This window comes from Propithecus coquereli, unplaced genomic scaffold, assembly GCF_000956105.1.
Source record: "Propithecus coquereli isolate 6110/MARCELLA unplaced genomic scaffold, Pcoq_1.0 Scaffold291, whole genome shotgun sequence".
NCBI lineage: Eukaryota > Metazoa > Chordata > Mammalia > Primates > Indriidae > Propithecus > Propithecus coquereli.
This window is the reverse complement of record NW_012148519.1, coordinates 2,466,006-2,491,498: the sequence shown is the minus strand read 5'-3', so window position 1 is coordinate 2,491,498 and position 25,493 is coordinate 2,466,006. Positions and strand designations below refer to the sequence as shown.

General features: G+C 44.3%; 2 protein-coding genes across 4 annotated transcripts in view; one reads left to right on the top strand and one right to left on the bottom strand.

Moving 5' to 3' along the window:
- Positions 1-11,761: 11,761 nt before the first annotated feature.
- ZNHIT3 (zinc finger, HIT-type containing 3) lies at positions 11,762-23,031 on the top strand. The gene is made up of 5 exons (XM_012648694.1): positions 11,762-11,908; positions 12,043-12,074; positions 19,904-19,990; positions 21,341-21,421; positions 22,481-23,031. Exons 1-5 carry the CDS (start codon positions 11,823-11,825, stop codon positions 22,660-22,662), a joined length of 468 nt encoding a protein of 155 aa, XP_012504148.1. The 5' UTR covers positions 11,762-11,822; the 3' UTR covers positions 22,663-23,031.
- The window catches only part of MYO19 (myosin XIX), a 35,185-nt gene continuing 32,723 nt past the window's right edge, over positions 23,032-25,493 (bottom strand). For 2 of the 3 annotated variants that reach the window (XM_012648689.1, XM_012648690.1), the window contains exons 24-26: positions 24,956-25,041; positions 24,264-24,566; positions 23,032-23,711 (exon numbers count right to left, since the gene is read on the bottom strand). In XM_012648689.1, the coding sequence (XP_012504143.1) occupies positions 23,583-23,711; positions 24,264-24,566; positions 24,956-25,041 (518 nt within the window). In that variant the 3' untranslated portion in view covers positions 23,032-23,582. The remainder of the gene's footprint in view (positions 23,712-24,263; positions 24,567-24,955; positions 25,042-25,493) is intronic. The other variant, XM_012648691.1, reaches the window with a different exon arrangement.

The following is a 25,493-nucleotide window of genomic DNA, read 5'->3' as shown; positions in this document are numbered from 1 at the left end:
TCCCAGAGAGCTAGGATTACAGGTGTGAGCCACGGCGCCCGGCCCTAAAAATTAAAAGTTTTTAACTGTTAATAAATAATAAACCAATCTGAGTTGACATGGGAACTAGAGCTGGGTGAAAGGTGACTTTCCCCCCCGTTTTAACCAAAAACAGCTTTCAATATATTATGGCCCCTTAATATTTTAGATCATGTCAGCATAAGGCAATGTCAACAGAAGACTATTTTCCATGTTAAATGCAGCTCCTGACCTTATTCTTCATTTCTTCCTAATTATTATGCCTTTATGCTGTTGCAGCTGAGGACAAATATTTAATTGTATTCAACCCATTATATATATACAATGCAAGAGAGAAAAAACAAAGAGCATTCAATTGTTTGCATGCTGTATTTTCTTTTTATAGATTAAATAAAAGTCCTCTGTGCTGGGGACAGCATACCCGAATAGTTTGAATGATGTAGACAATAATCAAGCCTTAGGCAGGCTGGTAGCAATGAACTAATAGTAGAATTTCTACAGTGCTTTACAGTTTATGCAAATTTTATACTTCTCATTATATTTCTCAAACTAAAAAAGGACAGCTCAGCCCCAAACTCAGTCTATGAGTAACACTCCCAGGGCCCCTGGCAAAGCATCACCTTTCAGCTGGTTTCTGTGCCACGGGCAGAAGGAAAGTACTGCTCAGCTTTACAACTACCTCAGCCCGTTAAGTATATACAAAATAGAACTGCTATAAAGATTGAATGAGCCACGCAAGTGTTAAGCATTATTAGTACTGTCCTCTGCCTACAAGATCAAATCCCGTGATGCCCAGTGTCAGTCGATGTCATAGCTGGGTGAGCACTGGGAGCCAGGAGTGGATGAGGTCCCTGCCCTATGGCTGGTGGGAGGACGTATACAAACCACTATAGAACGCGGGAGCTGTGGATTAGTAATGAGTGTGTGGGAACCCGGAAAATATACTTAATTTTGCTTGAGAGAGAGGAAAAGTTATCGAAAGTGTCACTGAAAGAAATGAAACTTGAACCAAGACTTAAAGGAACAGACATTTGCCAACCCAGCGAGGGTTCTGCCCATTTCACAGCAACAGGCTGAAAGGCCTGTTTGCTGCGGTAACGGATTCCAGGAACAGGAAACAGGGCACAGGAAGGGTGGGGAGATTGTGAAAGCCCCTCATGTACCAAATGTGTGGCTGGGGAGGGGAACAGCCCAGGGTGGGCTCTGCGTGACATGCCAGGTATGTGACAACTTAAAAAAAATCACATCCTGTATAACAAATCGAATGTAACTCAATGGCTGATACAGTAATTAAAGCGCACAGCAAAGATTTAGATTCTTTACATTCTATAGGGAAACTCTGTCCTCTTTCTTAATGCTATTGAGAAAATCAGCTAGAGATGAGTCATCCTCAAAGGGAAGTGTCATAACTAACTAACTAAAAAGCCTAGCCTAGGAGAAAAAAAAAAATCTATGGTACATCCAGTTTGGCACCTGTAGTTCCAGATACTTAGGAGGCTGAGGCAGGAGGATTGCATGAGCCCAGGAGTTTGAGGCCGGCCTGGGCAACATAGTGAGACCCCTTTCTCAAAAACAAAAACAAATAAACTACAGTACATCCAGACAATAGAATATTACTCAGCACTAAAATGAATTGAGCTACCAAGCCATGAAAAGCCATGGAGGAAAGTTTAATTCATAATACTAAATGTAAGAAGACAATCTGAAAAGGCTGCATACTGTATGGTTCAAATTATATGACATTCTGGAAAAGGCGAACTGTGGAGACAGTACAAAGATCAGTCAGGGGGTAGAGGGCACTAGGGATGAATAGCACAGAGGATGTTTACAGCAGTGAAAATAGTCTGTATGATGCTATAATATGTCATTATATGTCATTATACCTTGGTCCAAACCCATAGTACAATGCCAGGAGTGAACCCTGATGTCGATTGCGGACTTTGGGTGATAGTGGCACGCCATGCACATGTAGGGGCAGTGGGTATGTGGGGTATTTCTGTACCTTCTACTCAATTTTGCTGTGAACTTAAAATTGCTCTAAAAAATAGAGTCTGGGAAAAAAACACAGAACCCAGCCTATCACTCTACCACTTATGACTGGAGAGAAGGCCTGAGCAGGAGATTTTATTGTCCTCCAGTTTGTAAAAGGTCTGTGTGCACATACATGTGACAGTGACAGGGACTATACAGGGAGGGACAAGCAAAAAACACCCTTTCTGCCTTGAAATCTGGACATGATACTAATACAGATGGTCTCTGACTTGCCGATGATTTGACTTAAGATTTTTTGACTTTACGATGGTGTGAAACCATTCTGTTTTTCACTTTCCGTACAGTGTTCAGTAAACTACATAAGATATTAATGCTTAATCATAAAGTAGGCTTTGTGTTAGATGATTTTGCCCAACTGTAGGCTAAAGTAAGTGTTCTAAGCACATTGAAGACAGGTGAGGCTAAGCCATGATGTTCTATATGTTAGGTGTACTGAATGCATTTTCGACTTATAATATTTTCAACTTATGATGGGTTTATTGGGCCATCACCCATCATAAGTGGAGGAGCATCTTTAATCCTTTTGTAGGAAAGGGAAGGAAAATGAAAGTTGCTTTGATAATTTCAATTTAATATGCGTCCTAGTGTTTGAACACTATGTGTTTCCACCTGGCCCTTGGAACTGAAGTTTCTCCAGACCTGCTCACCCCTCCAAGTCTCCAGCTCTATGATGGGCCAGTAAATCAGGCGCTCTATAAAAACCTACCAAGCAGAATCCCCTGTGCTTTTTGCATGGACAGAAATTGCTGGCATTGCCTGAATCCAACCTGGAAGTTTCTCAAAGGGCAGAAATGAGCCATCCCTTTGCTGGGAACAATCAATTCCCCTTTGGTGGCACCAGAGGTGCTGCTTTCAGAGGCTGGCACAGTGCAGGACACCGAGGAAGTATTAAAGAACATTTGGATGGATGGATGGGATGACAGCCCACTACTGCTATAAGCTCCCAGGAGCCCCCAGCAGCAGTGAGCTGATCTAGGACAAAAGAAGCCTCCTGCTTGGGTCTAGCTCAGGCAAAGTAACAGCCCAGCCACACCCACAGAGGGAGACGCAAAGCTGTGACTCGAGAAGGCTCCTGCCAGCAGGGCCCCCTGCAATCCCCCAGCCTCAGCCATGGCCTTTCTCCCTCTGCCTCCCACCCATTTTTCTTCTGAACAATGTTCTCGGGCTGCCCCCTCACCTCACCTGTGATGACACTGGCCCCCGCTCCTGGCCATCAAGGCTCAGGAACAGCTGATCTTATTTTTCTCTCGACAGGACGAGTTTCAGGGTTGCACTGCTCTGAAAAAGACACCAATCCCAGGCCCCCATCACCTGTGTCTCAGCCACAAGGCCACACCTCCCCACCAAGCCAGCATCTAGGGAAGCAAATGTGGGGGTAAGGGATGTGGGTGGGTGGAGATGGCTGTGGAGGAAGTGAGAGATCAAAGCAGGGGGCCGTATGAGGAAAACACCCCAATCTCTGCCTGAGATTGGCAGAAGGGCTGAGAGAGCACCGCTCAGGTACCTCAAGGGCCTGTCGCTGTCTCTTCAAGCAGATGTGGCCTTGGCGGGGCCCTATCCATGAAGGACGAAGCGCACGAATATAAATCCCCGAGGAGGTCACGCTCTGTCAGAGAGGCGTCTGTCAGGACGCAGCCTGGATTATACAGTTCCAGTTTAAAAAAAACAAAACCCAGGAGAACGTCAAGAAAGACCTCACCAGATGAAGTAACCTTTGAGCTGGACTTAGAGGATGAGAACCACTTTCTAGGAAGGGACTTACCAGGATCTGTGAGAGAATTATATGAAAGTTACGAAGCTTTACTGACAGAAACAAGCAGACCTGAATAAGTGGAGAGACATTATACTCCTAGAAAGGAGATGGTAATGCTCCTTCAGTTTATCTGCAAATCCCAATCTCAATTCCAGTAAGATTTACTTATGGAATTTGACAAGCTTGCTGTAAAATCCCTCTAAAATAGGATTTCAGCAGGCCAAAATGGGTGCAAGGACAAAGGAAACCACATGGGCAAAAGGCACTAGAGAGGTCATGCCAAGCCCGGCATGGGTGAAGTAGAGGTTCCTTTCGGGAACAGAGGCTGAGACCACACTGTGAAGGGCCTTGAATGCCGCACTGAGCCACGTGTGGCGCAATTAGTGCTGTGCTTAAAAAAAGAAGTCTACAGGGTCTTGTGAAGGTGGAGATCCGCTAGAGAGGGCGATCCCCAGGTTAGGACTCTCTGCACGAGGTGCTGGGGCGCCATGGAGCGTTTCACCGGGTCAGATCTACATAATTCAGAAACATCGCCCCCGGCAGCAGTAGGGCCACACAGCAATGACTTTCTCGAAGACCTAAGGGATCCTGGAGGGGCTTCACAGTGCTGCGGTGAACCAGGGGGACAGGGGAAGTGTTTGGGACTCCATATTCCATCCCTGATTGTACTTTCTTCTGTCCATTTAAAAATTTATCTAGAGATACTAAGAAAAAAGGTTGAAAAACTACCGCCAAAGAAACAGAGCTTGGAGTGGGTGAGACTAAATACAAAAATCCAAGGAGATTTAGCAAAATGCAGTAGCCTGAAGGCCTAGGAAGGGCCTCTGAGAACAGAGAAGAAGGGTCAGATGGAAGAAAGGCAGATTTGACAAAATTTAGTAACCAAAGCGACACGAGGAGTGAGGAAAAAGGGTGAAACCAGGAAGGTGGTGATGACAGCTACCGACGATTGAAAATTTACTAAAAGCCAGGCACTGTGCTACAGGCTTATTTATAGTGTCTCATTCAGTCCTTGCAAAAAAGCCTAAAACAGGTATTATTTCCACTTACCGATGAGGAAACTAAGGCTTCAGGGAATAAAGAAACTTGTCAAAGCTCCGCAGGGACACAGTGTCAGAGGCTGACTGTGAACCCAGGGTAACTCTAAGCTGTGCTGTACAAGCAGGAAATCAGGAGGACAAGTAGGAGAGAGGGGAGAGTGGATATCTGACCCCCAAATGTGGACAAGTGGTTCTAGGGCTAGATCTATGGACTTGACAGACATCATAAAAAGATTAAAGCCATGCAACCCTGGATAATCATTAAGCAAAATAAACATGTGCTTAGGGCACCAAGGGAAGGGGACACCACAGAGCCCATCCTCCACCCCCCCACCCCACCTATCATGCCCTTAACTTTTTTACTGCTATACTCAACTTTAGTTGGAATTTTTTTTATTGTCTTTATCTGCCATATTCAACTTTAACCCACAAAAGATTAAGAAGAATTTTCTTTGGCGTGGTGAGTGATTAAAGTTTAAAACTTTGGTTTGAAGGAGTCCTCAGATATCACCTTTGTTTCCGTCTCAAGGCAGGAGAGTTTTTCTTCCCTTCGATGCAAACACAGCTGCCTGATCCAGCTAGTGTTTCACTCATCAGCTGTTGTGTAAGAGACGCTTTAAGCTCTTTATTTTAAGCAGTGGAAAGGTCCAGGATGTATCGTTGTTGGGCTGTGCTTAGGGCATCACTTGGCCTTTATCCAGGCTTAAAGCCATGACAGAATATTTCCAGCACCCTGAAAATATCCTCATGCCTCTCCGCCATCGACTCCTTCCTCTCTCCCCATAGTTTTGCCTTTGCTAGGACATCATACGAATGCAAGCAAGCACACTGCACGTAGTCTTTTGTGTCTAGCTTCCCTTCCTTAACATAATGCTTTGGATTAACCCATGATTTTGCTTGTATCAGTGGTTTGTTTCTTTTGATCGATAAGAAGTATTCCATTGTATGGATCTGCCATAATTTGTTTATCCACTTAGCAGTTGATGGACATACCTGTATTTCCACTTTTTTGTTTTTATGAAGAAAGCTGATATGAACTTTTGTAGAGAAGGCTTTGTGTGAACACACATTTTCATTTCTCTTAGCTAAAAACCTAGGACTGTGCTGTCGGGTTGCATGATAAGTGTATATTTCATTCTATAGGAAGCTGCCAAGCTGTTTTCCAAAGTGGTTGAATCATTGCGCATTCCCAGCAGCAATATGCGAGACATCCAGTTGCTCTGCCTCTGTGTCAGTATTTGGTATTGTCAGTCTATTTAATTCTAGTCATTTTAGTAGACGTGTGGTGGTGCTGAATTGTGATTTTAATTTGCACTTCCCCAATGGCTGATCATGCTCGGTATCTCTTGTGTGTATTTGCCATCTGCATATACTCTTTGGTGATAAAACTTCCCTATCTGATATGTCTTTTGCAAATATTTTTTCTAGTTTGTGGCTTGTTTTTTCCTTAACAGTGTCTTTGAAAGAACAGAAGTTTTGGGGTTTGTGGGTGAAGTTCAATGTATCAGATCTTTGTGATTTGTGGATGTCTTACCTAAGAAATGTTTGCCTGATTCAAGGTCACAAAGATTTTTTTTTCTTATTTTTCCTAGAGTTTTTACAGTGTTCACTTTTAGATTTAGATCTATGAACAACTCCAAGTTATTATTACTATTACTTGAATAGGGAAGTCCAATTTTTCAACCAGCTTTTGTTGAAGTAACTATTGAATTATGTTGGCTTCTTTGTTGAAAGCAATTGATCATACAAGTGTGGGTCTGCTTCTGGGCTCTGCTCTGTTTCATCATGTTATGTGTCTATTCACACATCAATACATACTGTCTTGTTCATTGTATTCCATTGAATGTCTTGAAACAGTGTGAATTCTCCAACTTTTCCTTTTTTTTTTTTTTAAGATTTGTTTATTCTAGAGACTTTCCATTTCCTTTACACTTTATAGTCATCTTGCCAGTTTCAACAGAAAAGTCTTCTGGGATTTTGATAAGGATTGTATTGTCCTACATATGTCAATTTGGGGAGAATTGACATCTTAATACTGAATCATCTGATACATTTTCTCTCTCTCTCTTTCTTTCTTTCTCTTTCTTCATCAGTCTGGCTGGAGATCTCTCAATTTTACTGATTTGTTTTCAAAGAACTAGTTTTTGGTTTTATCAATTTTCTATATTTTTGTTGATTTGGTTTCATTGATTTCTGCTTTTAGCTGTATTTTTTTTTCTTCCTTCTGCTTACTTTGGGTTTAATTTGTTTTTCTTTTTCTAATCTCTTAATGAGGAAGCTTAAATCATTTATGTGAGATTTTTCTTTTTTTCTAATTTAGCAGTGTTTGTCAACATCAGTGCTCACATTTGGGGCTAGACAATTCTTTGTTGTGGTGGCGATCCTATGTATTATATGTCTAGCAGGATTTCTGGCCTGTAGCCACTAGATATCAGTGACACCCCTCCCCAGTTGTGACAACCCAAAGTGTCTTCGGACAGTGTCAAATGTCTTGGGGTTAGGAGGATTGTTCTTGGTTGAGAACCACTGCTATATTAGGCACTTAATATTATAAACTTCAGCTGTGTCCCACAAATTTTGACACTTTTTTGTTTAGCTAAACAGTATTGTTTAAGTTTCCTTTGTGATTTCCTCTTTGACCCACACATTATTACTTTATTGTTTTAAAATTTTTATTGGGTTTTTTTTTTTTAAGAGACAGAGTCTTGCTATGTTGCCCAGATTGGCCTTGAATTCCTGGGCTCAGGTGATCCTCTCACCTCAGCCTCCAGAGTAGCTGGGACTACAGCTTTGCACCACCATGCCCTGCTGACCCATTATCATTTTGAAGTGTATTTTTTAGTTTCCAAATATTTGGGGATTTTCCAGAAATATTTCTTTTATTGATTTCTAATTTAATTCTTTTATGGTCAGAGAACATGCTTTGTATGGTTTCAATTTTTAAAAATTTGTTGAAATTTTGTTGTGTTTTATGGTCCTGGATATGGTCTATTTTGGGGAATGTTAAGTGTGCACTTGAGAATAATATATATCCTGGTGTTCTTGGGTGAAGTTGTCTATAAATGTTAATTGGTTCAAATGAGTTGATAGTGTTGTTCAAGTCTTTTATATTCCTATCCATTTTCTCTCTACCATCTTCATCAATTACTGAGAAGGGAATCTCCAACCATAATTGTGGATTTGTCTATTCCTCCTTTTGGGTCTGCTTTTTGCTTTATGTATTTTGAAACTGTTGCCAACACCTACACGTTTAGGATAGTTATGCCTTCTTGATAAATTGATACTTTTGTCTTTATATATCATCCCTCTGCATCCTAGTATTGTTTCTTGTTTTAAAATCTACTTTGTCTCATAGTAATATAACTACTCCAGCTTTCTTTTGGTTAGTGTTTGCATGGTATATGTTTTTCCATATTTTAACTTTTAACTATCTGTGTCTTTATATTAATACTTAACATGGGTTTCTTATAGACAGCAGTTGGTTCTTGCTTTTGTTATCCAATACGACAATACCTGTCTTTTAATTAGGTATTTAGAAACCATTTACATTTATTATAATTGTTGATATAGATGAGTTTGTCTATCATCTTGCTATTTCTTTTTATTTATCCCTTTTGCTTATTCTTTTTTCCTCTTTTCCTGCCTTCTTTGGGCTTCAGTATCTTCTGACCCCATTTGACCTTCATTGTTGTTATTTTCATATATTTAATTCTACATGTGCTACAAACCCCACAATGTACTGTTATGTTTGCTTTAAACAATTATCATTTAAAGAGATTGAAAAATGGAAAAAATGTTTTTTCTAATTTGCCTATATGTTTATAGTTTCTGGTGCTCTTTTTTTGTTTTTGGAGACAGAGTTTCGCTCTGTTGCCCGGGCTAGAGTGCCATGGCATCAGCCTTGCTCACAGCAATCTCAAACTCCTGGGCTTAAGCAATCCTTCTGCCTCAGCCTCCCGAGTAGCTGGGACTATGGGCATGCGCCACCATGCCCGGCTAATTTTTCTATATATTTTTAGTTTTCCGGCTAATTTCTTTCTATTTTTAGTAGAGACAGGGTCTCACTCTTCCTCAGGCTTGTCTTGAACTCCTGACATCGAGTGATCCTCCCACCTCGGCCTCCCAGAGTGCTAGGATGACAGGCCTGAGCCACCTTGCCCAGCCTCTGGTGCTCTTTTGTGTAGATCCAAATTTCCATCATTTTCCTTTTGCCTGAACAACTTTATTTAACATTTCTTGTAGTGTAGATCTGCTAGTGAAGAATTCTTATAGTTTTTGTTTGTCTAAAAAGTCTTTATTTTGTCCTCATTTTTAAGGGATGGGGAAGTAAAGTTGGGGTCTCAGTTCCTCTCCCCTGCTCCTCGCTGAGCAGAGTTCCTGTAGGTTTCTGCCTTGTGGGAGCTAGAGGTGAGTTAAGAAGTGTGTGAGAAGCCCAGGGCTCCACTCCCACTCCACTTGGAACCTTTAGTGGCTTCTTGGAGAATCTGGTTGGGCAGTTCCAACTCTTTTGATCTCTGTGTGTCCTAGAGAATGTAAGGTGGGAAATCTATGTGGATTTGCAAATGGGAGAGAGTGTGAGAAAAAGAAAAATGTGGGGTTGTGGGTGGGAGGGTGTGTTCAGGAAACAATGGTGACCTCTCTTGTCTCTGTTCTCCCAACAGTTCTGGGACTGTGGAGAATGCAACCATTCTCTACTCCTTTTGTAGTTTGGAAGTTCTTCCTGAAGTCTAATTGTAGATCATACTGTCATTGTCTAGAGTTGGAGGATGGATATAATTTCACGACTATGATACAACATGCAGAGAACTGGAAACCAATTAGTTGGGTCCACCCCACGGGAACCTCAGGCCTCCTTCATTTGACTACCACCAGCAACCTCACTTTAACATATGAACTATTCTCTCTTAGATGCCAGAGGGGAAACAGAGGCAAGCAGGTGAGAACGTGGCAGCAGTCCCCTAAAGAGCCCATAGTAGCTACTTACCTCTCCCATACCCTGGGGAGGGATCGAGGTGTTAGAGCTTCAGAAAGAAGCTGAGATCTAGCAGGGTTCGACCTTATCAATCCCGGGCCTGATAAGGGCAACATGTGGCACATGTGGGGAGATTAGATTGATCTGCTGGCTCCATCATGGCGAGGGAGGAAGGCACAAGGCAGTGGATCGCGCCGTAGTTAGTAACCCCAACGCTCCCGAAGCACAGTTAAACTTTCATCAGGCTAATGCGGGAACTCCACCCTCCCGGGGCCTTCCGAAAGTGCTCTGTGATGGTGGAATTTGGAGCCCCAGTGGGGGCAGGTCCTGCTTTCCCGCAGGAGACACTCTAGCCCATCCAGTCGCCCGTTTCGCCCTCGAGCTCTCGACGCTCTTTCCCACCACCTGGCGATGTCCGAGGTGCCAGCCAGCGTCCAGACTTGCTCTTCTAGCCGGGCAGGACAGCTTAGCCTGCCATGCAAGGTGGGGTCTGAGCTGGGCTGGAGTCCAGCTCCAGGGCGCGCTGCAGCAGGGCCAGTCTCGACCTGGAGCGCCCTCTGGCGGCGCTGGGCGCGGGCCCGGGACTCCGCGCGCGTCTCCAGACGTGGCCATTGACGGTAAACCCGGCTCGGCTCGGCTCCAAAGCGCCTGCCAGGCGGCGGAGCTCTAAAAGGCCGCATTACTACCTCGCCTCTCTCCAGGTCCCGCATTGCGCCTCAGGCTGACGCCCAGCAGGCGCGAGGCAGTCCTGGGTGGCCGCTAGGACGGGTCTTGTGAGGGTCCAGAGAGAGCCGGGGTGCCGCCAAGGGCGGCCGCATCAGTGTGAACATCTAGTTGCTCGGCCTGGAGTCATATCCGTCTTTCTATTCTGCACGGAGGCGAAAGGCTTCGAAAAACACATGACTTTGTGTATACCTAAAGACTGTGGTGGCATTCAAGGCCAATGATAACCCGTCTGTCCAGACTCAACTGCCCGGGACCCCTGCCTTGGGCCAGAGGTCACTCCTCTGCTTCCTGGTCAATCTACTCCAGGTCTGGGACTAGGGTGAGGCGAGCAAGGAGCCTAGAGCGCACACTTTGAGGAGCACTCACTCTCAGGGTCCTGCAAATGCAGGCCAGCACCGGCTCGACCCTGAGAGTGAGTCTCCTCCCTGCCCCGTTCCCCATCTTGCCTTCACTCTAAACCTTAGACTCCCAGAGGGCAGAGACCAAGTCTTTTATTCCCTGGGGACCTGGGCGCTGCAGGTTTCACAGCTGGAGTTCAACAGACATTTGTCAGTGGCCAAGCCTCTTTCTTTTCTGTACGAAAAACGGCCTAGGCTGTCAGCCAGGCGTGGTGGTGCGCGCCTGTAGGCCCAGTTGCTCGGGAGGCTTAGGCAGAGGCTTGAACCCAGGAGGTCGAGGCTGCAGTGCGCTATGATCGCGCCTGTGAATAGCCACTGCAGGCCAGCCTGGGCGACACAGCAAGACCCCCCTCTCTTAAAAAAAAAAAAAAAAAAAAGAAAGAAAGAAATCTAGTCTGGGAAGGACAGGTTTCTGCGTGCCACGTGATCCAGCCGAGTCTGGACTTCTCATTTAACAGAGGTAAGCAGATGTCCATGCAAGATTCAGAAAGCCTGACGAGCTGGAAAGTGATGGACGTGTAGTCCCACACATTCTTTTTCACGCGGGGCAACAGACATGGAGAGTGGCGATGACCTGCCCTAAGTCACACAGTCGCGTAAGAAATGGGACAAGGTTACGTAACAAGTTGTAAGACGACAAGACTAATTCAGGGAAAACCTGGGACGCAGCTGATGCTCATCGAGTGTATCGATGCTCCACTTACGAGGCCTGGGACCGTGAGCAGGCTCAATCAATTGCTTTTGACTTCCAGTAAGTGCTGAGCGCTGATTGGTCCTGGTTTAGGAAACGGAAATAGGGCGTGCACACGAGGCCCCCGGCGAGAGGGGCTTGCAGCTGGTTGGGAATTATCGTGCGCGAGACCATGGCTTCGCTCAATTGTAGCACGGTGGTTTGCGTAATCTGCTTGGAGAAGCCCAAATACCGCTGCCCTGCCTGCCGCGTGCCCTAGTGAGCGGGGAAGTTGTGGAGGCTGGGGGAGCGCGAGTATCCGGCCGGGGCGGGAGGAGTGGCGGGGAGCTGGAGGGGTACGGGAGGGTCCGCGCGGCCTTCGGGGCTGACGCTGCCTGTGGTCTCTGTTACAGCTGCTCAGTGACCTGCTTCCGGAGCCACAAAGGTAAGGCCCCGGCTTCCCCGCCTCAGCTTAGTCCCTTTCTAGCTTGAGACAGCCTCCACGCCCCGCCACTGTCTCTGGAGTGTGGACCCCTGAGGCTGTGCATCCTCCGGGCTTTCCCGCGCCTGAATTGTCTCAGCCCCTCGGCCCTCCCGGTCTTTCCTGCCGCTCGTTCTGCGGGAGCCTTGCTTCCTCAGGCTTGGTCCCTGGTGTCCCACACGTCTCCCTGTGTGCGCGACTTTTGCCTGTAATTGCCTCTCCGAATTTTGAACAAAGACCTTTCTCATCTACTCTTCCTTTTCTTCTGCGTGCCCCACTCTTTTTTGAAAACAGTCGACTGGTCTGGTTGCGGTGACTCACGCCTGTGATCTCAGCATTTTGGGACGCTAACGCGGGAAGGTTGCTTGAGGCCAGGAGTTCGAGACCAGCCTGAGCAACCTAGCCAGACGCTACAAAAAAAAAAAAAAATAGAAAAATTAACCGGACATGGTGGTGCGCGCCTGTAGTCTCAGTTATTCGGGAGCTGAGGCAGGAGGATCGCTTGAGGCCAGGAGTTGGAGGTTGCAGAGAGCTATGATTGCGCCACTGCACTCTAGCCAGGGCAATAGAGCCGAGACTCTGTCTCAAAAAAAAAAAAGTCTACTGTTTTCCCCACAAAAATCTACCTCAATTGTTAATTCCTCTTCTGGCATAGCCCCTCATCATTTGGCAGAAACTGCACTGGTTAAGGTTAACAAGAGCACTTTCTTGTTAAAAACAGTGAGGTAGCTCTTTATGAGAGAAATCCTTGACGTATTAAGAGAAAAAATGAGCAAGTTCCGTATAAGAAGTGATGTTTACAAATATATGTACATCAACAAATACATGGGTACATGTGCACTTTCAAATCTTTAAGTACTGTATCTTTAAGTTGTGTAATTATGAAACGTGCCTGTAGAATATTCAGTTACCTTTCTCTGCTTCTTTATAGTTGGATGATTTTCTATTTTTAACATTAATTACATATGTTTTCTGAGGGTAAAATACATTTCTGCATCTTTTAGAAAGTCCAAACTACCACTGTTCTTCTATAAGATCAACTTATTTAGCTTCTACATATGAGTGAGAACATTTTTCTGTGAGTTTCACTGAAATGATATCTCGTGGTTTTGATTTGCATTTCCCTGATGATTGGTGATGTTGAGCATTTTTTCCTATACATTTTGGCATTTGTATGTCTTCTTTTGAGAATTGTCTGTTCAGATCATTTGCCCATTTTTTAATTGGATTTTTTTTGGCTGTTAATTTGAGATCTTTGTGTATTCTTGGAATTAATCCCTTGTCAGATGAATTTGTTTGCAGGTATTTTCTCCCTTTTTGCAGGTTGTCTCTTCACAGTGTTGATTGTTTCCTTTGCTGTGCAGAAGCTTTTTTTTAGTTTGATGTAATCCTATTTTTGCTTTGGTTGCCTGTGCTTTTGAGATTTTATTCATAAAATTTTTGCCCAATGTCCTGAAGTGTTTCCCCTGTGTATTCTTCTAGTAGTTTCATAGTTTCAGGTCTTACATTTATATCTTTAATCCATTTTGAGTTGACTTTTATATATGGTGAGAGATAGGGGTCTAGTTTGCTTCTTCTGCATATGGATATCCTGTTTTCCCAGCACCATTTATTGAAGTCTCTTCTTTCCCCAATATATGTTCTTGCACCTCTGTTGAAAATCAGTTGGCTGTAAATATGTGGACTTATTTTTGGGTTCTCTATTGTGTTCCACGGGTCTGTGTGTCTGGTTTTATGCCAGGACTACGCTGTTTTTATGGCTACTATAGCTTTGTAGTACACTTTGAGGTCAAGTAGTGTGAAGCCTCCAGCTTTATTCTCTTTGCTTAGGATTGCATTGGCTATTCAGGATCTTTTGTGATTCCATGTGAATTTTAGGATTGCTTTTTCTATTTCTGTGAAGAATGTCATTGGTGTATTTTGATAGGGATTGCATTGAATCTGTAGGTCGTTTTGGGTAGTGTGGTCATTTTAATATTCTTCTTATGGTGGGTATTTTAGTTGTTTTGCTTCTATTGCTGCTACAGGCAGTGTCACAGTGGTATTTAATAAAGAATTATTTTTATCAGGAATTTCTAATAGCCACACCTGATACTTTTCATTTGTCATCTTTCTTGATTCCTATGAATGTCTACTGTGCTTAACTTTCCTTTCTTGATATTCTCCTCTGTTGATTGGGGAGATACTGCTGTCTGGGATGCTGTCCTTCCTTTCTCCTGTCCGAGTACTAACCAGGCCCAACCTTTAGCTTCTGAGGTCAGACAAGATTGGGGGTGTTCAGGGTGGTATGACCAAAGACTCTCTTCCCTTTCTGAATTTTGTTTCACAGAGTCTTTTGATGGATTCTCTCCCTTTGCCTGCCTACTAAACTTGTTCTTGGGATGCTGTCCTTGACCTTATTCCTGGGTGATCTCTTTCACATCTTTTTAACTCTTTTCTTTTTTTTTTCTTTTTTAGCTGACACCCAAATCTATAGCTCTGACATCTTTTTGAGCCCCTAGAAACAAATGTTTCTGTTTTGTGGTGAGGTACAACTAATCCTGAAAATCCACCTCTCCTTCAGTCCCTTCTGCTATATTCTTTACATGTATAGCACAGCCTTAGAGTTAGACCTTGATTCAGATTCTGCCTCTGCCACTTCCTAGTTGTGGACCCTGGATGGGTTTCTTTATTACAAGAATACTTAATCTTTTCTGCTTTCACCTGTAAGTGGAGGTAAGAGTCTCTATGTCATGGGGGCTTTGGAAGGGTTTATTGAGATTATATATAATCTCACTGTGTACCTGGCACGGTTCTTGGCACTTAGTGAGTGGTTAGTCACTGGCAACTGTCATAACCATGCCCTGCCTCATTAGACCTTTTTTCTTTTTCACAGCATATTGTCAAGTCTACATTATAAATATTTCTCTAATCTGGCCTCTCTTCTCTGTCCTTGGAACCCTTTCCCCTGACTATATGCTGTATTGACCCTTAGAAGTTCGTCTTTGGTTGCTTTGCCTCTAATATCATCGCCTCCAGTCTCTGGTTTACAGCAGTAGGTTTTACCCCACCCCCACCCCCAACACACACACACCCTGTTCCTAATATCTGTGGGGCATTTTCTAAAGAAACCTTATAGGTCAAGATGGGAGATGGGAGAGAAGTGGAGCTGCTTTGCTGGAAGCAGTATTGGGAGTCTGTGGTTCTGAGTACTTCCCTTTTACCCTGCAGCCCTGTTGGGTTCCTCTAACCGCTAGAGCAATCATGAACGCATTACCCTGTGCCCCTGCTACTGCCAGGGTGATTTTCTTGGAAAAGCACATTTGAGCAATTCACTCCCTTATTGAAAACTGTATGGCTGTCAGGATGGAGGACAGTGTTCTTAACCTGGGTATTGCTGTTGCTAGGGAGACAGATTGCCACCATGTGTTTGTTCTTAGAGTAACTGAGGAGAGCCTGGCTGTACAGGCATGCCTTGGAAATACTGCGGGACCACTGCAATAAAGCGAATATTGCAATAAAACTAGTCACATGAATTTTTTGGTTTCCCAGTGCATATAAAAGTTATTTTTACACTATGCTGTAGCCTATTAAGTGTGGTAGTATTATGTCTTAAAAAAAAAGTACTTACATAAAAAATACTTTATCTCTTTAAAAATGCCATCATCTGAGCCTTCAGCAAGTTGTGATCTTTTTGCTGGTAGAGGGTCTTGCCTGATGGCTGACCCTTTGATGGCTGCTGACTGGTCAGCGTGGCAGTGCTGAGGGTTGGGTGGCTGTGGTGATTTCTTTTTTTTTTTTTTGAGACAGAGTCTCACTCTTTTGCCCGGGCTAGAGTGAGTGCCGTGGCGTCAGCCTAGCTCATAGCAACCTCACACTCCTGGGCTCAAGCGATCCTTCTGCCTCAGCCTCCCGAGTAGCTGGGACTACAGGCATGCGCCACCATGCCCGGCTAATTTTTTCTGTATATTTTTAGTTGTTTGATTAATTTCTTTCTATTATTTTAGTAGAGACGGGGTCTCGCTCTTGCTCAGGCTGGTTTCGAACTCCTGAGCTCAAATAATCCACCCGCCTCGGCCTCCCAGAGAGCTAGAATTACAGGCGTGAGCCACCACGCCCGGCCTTGTGGTGATTTCTTAAAACAAGACAGCAGTGAAGTTTGTGGCATCAATTGACTCTTTCTTTCATGAAAGGTTTCTCTGTAGCATGCAATGCTGTTTGGTAGCGTTTTACCCACAGTAGAACTGCTTTTAAAATTGGAGTAAATCCTTTCAAACCATGCTGATGCTTTATCAACTAAGTTTATGTATTAATAATATTCTAAATCCTTTGTTTTCATTTCAGTAATGTTCACAGCATCTTCACCAGAAGTAGATTCCGTCTCAGGAAACCACTTTTTGCCTGGGTGTGGTGGCTCATGCCTGTAATCCTAGCACTTTGGGAGGCCAAGGCTAGGAGTTCGAGACCAGCCTGGTCAATAATGAGACCCTGTCTCCACAAAAAATAAAAAATTAGGCAGGTGTGGTGGTACATACCTGTAGTCCCAGCTAACTCACTCAGGAGGCTGAGGCAAGACGACTGCTTTAGCCCAGGAGTTGGAGGCTGCAGTGAGCTATGGTGATGCTACTGCACTCTAGCCTTGGCAACAGAGTGAGACCCTGTCTCAAAAACAAAAACAAAAACAAAAAAAAAAACAACTCCTATTTCTAGTTCTCTTATTATTTCCACCACATCTGCAGTTACTGAAGTCTTCAACCCCTCAAAGTCATCCTTGAGGGCTGGAATCGTCTTTCAGATGATTGTTAATGTTGATATTTTGGCCTCCTCTCATGAATCATGACTGTTCTTTATGGCCTCTGGAATGGTGAATCCTTTGCAGAAGGTTTTGATTTACTTTATCCACATCCATCAGAGGAATCACTATGTATGACAGCTATAGCCTTATGAAATGTATTTCTTAAATAATAAGACTTAAAAGTTAAAATGACTCCTTTTTTTTTTCTTATTTTAAAGAGATGGGGTCTTGCTCTGTTGCCCAGGCTGGAGTGCAGTGGCATGATCATAAATCTGGGCTCAAGCAATCTTTCCACCTCAGCCTTCCGAGTAGCTGGGATTACAGGTGAACACCACCACACCCAACTACTTTTTGAAAATTGTTTGTAGAGATGGGGTCTTGCTGTGTTGCTCAGGCTAGTCTTGAACTCCTGGCCTCAAGTGATTCTCCCACCTTGGCCCCCAGTGTGCTGGAATTATAGGCATGAACCACTGTACCCAGCCTGAAATTACTCCGTGATCCATGGGCTGCAGAATATGTTTTGTTAGTAGGCATGAAAACAACATTAATCTTGTACATCTGTATTAGAGGTCTTGGGGGACTAGGTGCATTGTCAGTGAGCAGTAGTATTTTGAAGGGAATCTTTTTTCTGAGCAGTAGATATCAACAGTGGGCTTAAAATATTGAGTAAATCATGCTGCAATATAAACAGATGTGCTGTCATCCAGACTTTGTTCAATTTATAGAGCACAGAGTAGATATGGCATAACTGTTAAGGGCCCTAGGATTTTAGGAATGGTAAATGAGCATTGGCTTCAACTTAAAGTCACCAGGTACATTAGCATCTAACAAGAGAGGCAGCCTATCCTTTGAATCTTAGAAGGCAGACATTGATTTCTCCTTTCTAGTTATGAAAGTCCTGGATGCCATCTTCTTGCAGTAGAGGGCTGTTTTCTCAACATTGAAAATCTCCTTGGTGTAGGCACTTCATCTGTGATCTTAGCTAGATCTTCTGTAACTTGATGCAGCTTCTACATCAGCACTTGCTGTTTCACCTTGCACTTCTGTGTTATGCTAAGATGCCTTCTCTCCTTAAACCTCATGAACCAGCCTCTGCTAGCTTCCAACTTTTCTTCAGCAGTTTCCTCACCTGTCTCAGCCTTCATGTAATTAGAGAGAGGGCCATTCTCTGGATTAGGCTTTGGCTTAAGGGAATGTTGTATCTGGTTTGATCTTCTATCCAGACCACTAAAAGTTTCTCCATTTCATTAATAAGGCTGTTTTGTTTTATCTTTCATGTGTTTATTGGAGTAGCACTTTTAATTTCCTTTAAGAACTTTACCTTTGCATTTGTAACTTGGCTAACTAGCTCAAGAGCCCTAGCTTTTGCCCTATCTTAGCTTTCGACAGGTCTTCCTCACCAAGTGTAACCATTTCTAGCTTTTGATCTAAAAAGAAAGATGTATGACTCTTCCTTTCACTTGAAACACTTAGAGGCCGTTGTAGAGTTATTAACTGGCCTAATGTCAGTACTGTTTTGTCTCAGGTAATAGGGAGGCTTAAGGACAGGGAGAGAGATGAGAAAACAGCTGGTCAGTGGAGCAGTCAGAACACACACATTTGTTAAATTCACCATCTTTTATCGGTGCGATTCATGGTGCTCCAAAACAATTACGATGGTAACATCAGAGGTCCCTGATCACAGATCACTGTAACAGATATAATAATAATGAAAAATTTTGAAATACTGTGAGATTTACCAAAATGTGATACAAAGTGAGCTCATGCTATCAGAAAAATGGTGCTGATAGACTTCCTCGATGCAGTGTTGCCACAAACCTTCAATTTGTAAAAAACGCAGTATCTGTGAGGTGTGATAAAGCACAATAAAACATGGCATGCCTATATTACTGGTAATTGGTGATAGGGCTCAAATATACATTCTATAGTGTGTGAGACAATCTCATACCACTCAGGACTTTCCTGCCCTAAATACCAGTAGTGCCCTTGCTGAGAGACACTGGTCCTGCATTTGGCATTATTCTGCTTTGCATTACTCTTGTGCCCCAGCCACCTGCCAGGCCTGCCCTACAAATCAACTGGTAGTTGTTCACCCCCATCTCTTTGAACCTGACCTTATTCTTTCAAGCGTTGGGTCCAGGCATAGACCTTGCCCTTTGCCAGGAATACATTTCTTTCCATCTGGCAAAGCCGCCTCCCCCTCTAAGAGTCATCTTGGTCTTGTCTCTCAGCCCTCTAAAGTAGACTTAGACCAGACCCTTCTTACCTTATCCGTATCTCTAGCAGTCATCCATAAGCCTAAAGCCCTCTGAGGTAGTGGTGGTGACTTTCATTTGTGCACAGCCAAGAGTCACTTAACAGGGATGTGTTCTGAGAAATGCACTGTTAGGAGATCTTGTCCTGCAGACATCATAGTGTGTTTATACAAACCTAGATGGTATAGTGTCCTATGCCCCCAGGCTATTTGGTATAGCCTACTGCTCATAGGCTACAGACTGTACTGAGTACTGTAGGCAGTTGGAACACAATAGTATTTGTATATGTAAACACAGAAAAGGTGCAGTAAAAGTACAGTCTTATAATTTTATGTGACCACATCACATATGCTGTCCATCATTGACCGAAACATCATTATTTGGCACATGACTGTATTCCCAATGGCACATAGTACGTGCAAATTTGGTATCTGAAACTGCTGAGAAAATCATTTGATGCTCATTGAAGTCAGTGCGCCACTTAATCATGGTCAGAGTCCTATGAGATGAGGCAGGGCAAAGAGGACGGGGACAGGCCCTTGGGGTACATGAACCCTACTTCCTCAGCCCTTCTGCCACTGTCAGGCCACTCATGGTTTTCCTCATACGGCCCCGTTTTGATCTCTCACTTCCTCCACACCCATCTCCACCCACCCACATCCCTTACCCCCACATTTGCTTCCCTAGATGCTGGCTTGGTGGGGAGGTGTGGCCTTGTGGCTGAGACACAGGTGATGGGGGCCTGAGATTGGTGTCTTTTTCAGAGCAGTGCAACCCTGAAACTCGTCCTGTCGAGAGAAAAATAAGATCAGCTGTTCCTGCAAAAACTGTTAAGCCTGTGGAAAACAAAGGTGGGTTGGTCAACTTCCAATAAAGCTTGAAGGGGTTTCAAATAGAGTAAGTCACAATGAAGGAAAAGGGGAGACTGGGCTGGGCAGGGCATCCAGAACGATGGCTTCACTGGGGAGCAAGAGCTTCCTGAGCCTTGATGGCCAGGAGCGGGGGCCAGTGTCATCACAGGTGAGGTGAGGGGGCAGCCCGAGAACATTGTTCAGGAGAAGAAAAATGGGCGGGAGGCAGAGGGAGAAAGGCCATGGCTGAGGCTGGGGGATTGCAGGGGGGCCCTGCTGGCAGGAGCCTTCTCTAGTCACAGCTTTGGGTCTCCCTCTGTGAGTGTGGCTGGGCTGGGCCATCATTTTGCCTGAGCTAGACCCAGGCAGATTTCTTTTTGTCCTAGATCAGCGGTCCCTAACCTTTTTGGCACCAGGGACTGGTTTCATGGAAGACAATTTTTCCATGAACGAGGCAGGGGCTGTGAGGGGTGACAGAGCTAATGCAGTGATGTGAGCAATGGGGAGTGGCTGTACATACAGATGAAGTTTTGCTGGCTTGCCTGCTACTCACCTGCTGTTTGGCCTGGTTCGTAAGTTTCACGAAGACAATTTTTCCACAGATGGTGGGAGCAGGGGTGCGCCCAGGTGGTGATGCGCAGCCTGGTTCCTAACAGGCTGCAGAGTGGTGCTGGGCCTCGGCCCAGGGGTTGGGGACCACAGTCCTGGATCACCTCACTGCTGCTGGGGGCTCCTCAGAGCTTACAGCAGTAGTGGGCTGTCATTCCATCCATCCAAATGTTCTTAATACTTCCTGGGTGTCCTGCAACATGCCAGGCTCTGAAAGCAGCACCTCTAGTGCCACCAAAGGGGTATTGAACATTCACAGCAAAGGGATGACCTATTTCTGTCTTTTGAGAAACTTCCAGGTTGGATTCAGGCAATGCCAACAATTTCTGTCCAAGTGGAAAGGGGGTTCTGTTTGGAAGGTTGTACAGAGCACCCAGTTTATTGACCCATGGCAGGGCTGGAGCCATGGTGAGGGGAGGAGGGGTAATAAGAATTACAAAACCAGGCTTCAAGCCGTAGACCACAGGGAAACATAAACTATGTGAACACTGGGATGTATTTGTTAAAATTTCCAATTCTTCTTTCACTTATCTTCCTTTTCCTAAAAGAGGAATGTTAGTTTAGTCACAAACTCCAGAGGGCAGAGAGGATTTTTGTTTGTCTATACCTGCTTGTATATTCCTAACCACTGTCACATGTGTAACATACTTTTTTTTTTTATCTGTTCATGTAGTTGTTAAAATATGCTGCCCGGGCCTCCTTTTTAGTCATAAGCATTTGATTGTGTTATGTATTCCTTAGATGATGATTCCTCTGTGGCTGATTTTCTCAATAGTGATGAGGAAGAGGACAGAGTTTCTTTGCAGAATTTAAAGAATTTAGGTAAGTCTGTGCTTGTTCATTTCTTTGTTAACCACTGAGATACTTTTACTGTGTTGTGTGGAATGTGTTTTTTAAAAAGTTGTTAAATCCTTCAGTGTGGCATGCAAGACCCTTCCTTTCAACCACATGATGCTGTAAACATACATGGTTTTTCACACCTGCACACAATGCCATTCCCTCTGCCTGGAATCCTGGTTTTGCAGGCTGGCAAAATTCTGTTCCTCCTTTAATGCTTGGTTCAAGGTTTCTTTACTCAGCTAACCTTTTCTTGGCATTTTGTCTCTCTCAGAATTAGGTATTTTTTGGCTTCTCATATGCCTTGAACTTAATAGTAATATACCACTTGCATTTTATGGTAATTTGCTTGACATACCAATTTGGCAGGGACCTGTATTCTCACATCCTCAGTGCTCAGTTTACAGTCCAGCCACTAATGCAGACTGGTAATCATATGGTTTGATTTTTTTAGGGGGAAATGGGTGTTGATAATGCCCAGCATTTTTGTAGTACTGCTTATTCAGTCCTTACAATAGTTCTGTTATATATGTATATAATTAATGGGCTAATGTAGTTCCTAAAGGTGTGCATTATTTTCATTCTTCCTACTTCACAGAATCAGGTGAAAGGTTATGCTTTGTACTTAGTCCCATGGTAATGATTAGTTAGATGGAGGTTGGACCTGAGCTGCTAATAGGTGTGAAAAATTTTATAAAGTGCCATACAGGTGTTAGTTCACTCCTGGTCCCGTTGCATGTTGGATCGCATGCTTAAACATTGTTCAGAGTATTTGGTATAACTGTCCTCACCGAGAACCTTCACGCCTATAAAGAAAGAAAATACACCAGCAACAAAGATAGGAATCTGTTACTGCGTTTAACTTAAATCATTTGATATGCCAGTCTTACCTTGTTTATGTGTGAAGCATTGGGATTAATTTGTGAGTTTAAACATTAGAGGATGCAGCCTGTTCATAGTTTTATGTTTGAAACTTCACTTGCAGCCACCTCCACATGTTCTCACTTGAACTGAGATTGGCCTTTTTTCTTGTTAATTTTTAAGAGGAATCTGCGGCATTACGAAGCTTATTGCTCAATCCACATCTCAGACAGTTGATGGTCAGCCTTGATCAGGGGGACGACAAAGCCAAGCTCATGAGAGCCTACATGCAAGAGCCCTTGTTTGTGGAGTTTGCAGACTGCTGTTTAGGAATTGTCGAACCATCCCAGAATGAGGATTCTTAAGATGGACTATTGTGCTGCTTGCTCAAGCTTGAGGAGCTTGACGCCCAGAGCTTGCCCACTCCTTCTCCCAGGAGACCAGCTGGTGTGGGGGGCCCTAAGCAAGAGAGGTGATTTCCGCAATGCAGACTGGCTGACGTAATGCAGATCTCCACCTCCATCAAGGTAGGCTCACGTTTCAGGCCCACATCACCTTGATTCATCCTCAAGGTGACAAATCCTTTATGGAGAGAAAACTTGACATTCAAATGGTTGTTTTTAAATGTTTTATTCTTGGTACAGTTATGACAGACATCATAAATGATACCAAGTTTCACACCCATGTAAGTTAAAAACTTGATCAGTGTTACTAAATAAAATCAAGATGTGATGATTCTGTTTTATGTTACTTTTTATCATCCTTGGTCCACAATCTAATTGTTTGAAATTATATTAAATAAATCAAGAACTTATTAAATACTAAGGTCTCATTCCTTTAAGGAACTAAATGCAACTGAATTCCAGAGCCAATTTTAGGCTTGGCCCAAAAGTGCTTATAGGGAACCAGGGCCCACTGTGGTGACAGATAACACTTGAGGAGTCACATCCGCTGCTTAGTTTGATCTCTGAAGGTAGTGAAGTGTAAAATTCTCTGTGGCCCTGATTGTTTCTTAATCCTGGCTTGGTAACTATCAACCATGGTACCCTGTCCATGCTTGATGGCAGACCAGAGCCCGAGGCCCACTGGCCACACAGCCCTGGCTCTTAGGCTGGAGCCATCGCTGTTACTCACGTGTGTTTGAAGTCAGTATGCTATGGGCATAGTTTGGCAGCTGTGTGTTCATTAAATGTCTTTGGCAAGGCAGCTGGCGGGAAAAGGCCTTGTGAAAAAACAAAGGCACCAAGGATCACCCAGCCAGGTGACAGTAGAGGGTGAGAAGAGGTCACACATGGATCAGCCTGTGTCTTTCCAGCAGAATCTGATTAAAGCCAATAACACTATAGGGTGAAGGTTCAGGGCAGGTGTCAGCATAGCGCAGTGGAGACTTTCTGTAGTGAAACTTGATCGATCCCTAGGGGAAAGAGAGATGCAGTTTAGCTCCAGCTCTCAGGAGTGCCAGTTCCTAAAGGTACCTCACAGAGCAAATGACAGAAATGCAAGGAGTTGTGGACAAAGAAGTATCAACATGAGGGACTGGGTCAACATTTTTTTCTCCTTATTCTGAAACAGTGGCAAAAGGCCAAGTGTGGTGGCTCATGACTATAGTCCTAGCTACCTGGAGGCCGAGGCAAGAGGATCACTTGAGTCCAGGAGTTGGACGCTGCAGTGAGCTATGATTGTGCCACTGCATTCCACCCTGGGTGACAGAGCGAGACCCTGTCAATCAATCAAAAGCTAATAAAAAATAGTGGCGAAGTCCAAAGCAGTATTAAAACAAAATTTCACATCCATTCAGTGTGAGACAGATGAGGAAACACTGGTTTACTCAGCAGGGTTAGGGATGGATCTTGTCCCAGCCAGTCCTGCTCCCTCTGTGGACTCATAGGCTTTGCCTTCCACAGTGGGGTATGAGGAACGGGAGCTGCCAGGGGGCAGGATGGCCATCCTGTTACACACAACCTACCTGAGGCAGTGCTCGGATGGACGTGACACCAGCCTGGTCTTGTTGTGCTATCTGGGTAGTGTAGCTACGGGGGCTGTCCCTGGGAAGCTGGAGGCAGGCCCAGACCACCAGTTTCCTCTGAAAGCCCTGTATTCCTGTAGCAGCATTGGCCAGGACCAATCCCAGGGGCCAGAGGCGGATTATTGCCCCCAGGAGCCTGGTCTGTACCAGGGGCTGTGGGGAGGAGCTTGAGGAACGGGGAACTTGAGAGAAGTGTTCTTCTACACCATCCAGTTCTTTAGAAGCAAGGAAGGCCATTCTGATCTTAAAATGGAAACCAAAACTATCTTTAATAAAGCATCTTAAGGTAAATTAAAGGCACCTGGCTGCAAATAGGTGGATGCCCTGAACTAAACTGGTTCCATGTGATATAAGTGTGTATACCCAAGGCAACTAACTCTGCTTAGACCTTACATATGCTACTTCAAAATAATAGTCTCATTGAGATGAAACTGGTACGTCAGTTTCAAAGTGTACAATTCCACGGTGCATATATTCCCAGAGTTGCTTCTGCTACCCTTTTCCTTCACAACCACCCTGCAGTGTAGGTGGTGTCTTGCACCTGCCTGGCCTCTCATCGACCCTTATCCCACCTGGGTCTGTCTGGTCCCAAAGTATCCATTGCCCACCCCAACTTCTTGGAGCACACTTACTCTCCACTTCTGCCATGCATGCTTGATGGTTGTGGCAGCTGTGTGCAGCCTCTCGATCTGTTTCCGAGCTAACCAGGAACGAATGGCTAAGAGGTTTGCCCAGAAACAGGAAAGAGATAACAAAATGGTCATTAGAACTACAAGTAACCTGGCTCTGCAGCAACACCAGAATTGCTATAAAAGTTTGAAATAGTAGTTTTTCAGTGACTGGCTACTTTGTGCTATGACATAAAGTAAGGTTCTAAACTCAACATATAAAGGAAAATTGGTTTAAACATTCTTCAAACTGCCTGTACACTTGGAGATGGCCCCACGTTCAAGGAGCAGTGGGGAGCCTGGCCTGGCTGAGGCCGAGCAGTCACCTCCCATCTCAGGTGCAGCCCAGGACAAAACCCAGGGGGAGGGGTCTGGACTGTCTGTACCGCTTAGAATCCTCTTTGTTTTGAAAATCCTCAGTTGAATTTGCTTGCTTGCTTTATGAGTCTGTGATGGGACACTACCATGTAACCAAACACTACCATGTAACCAAACACTGATA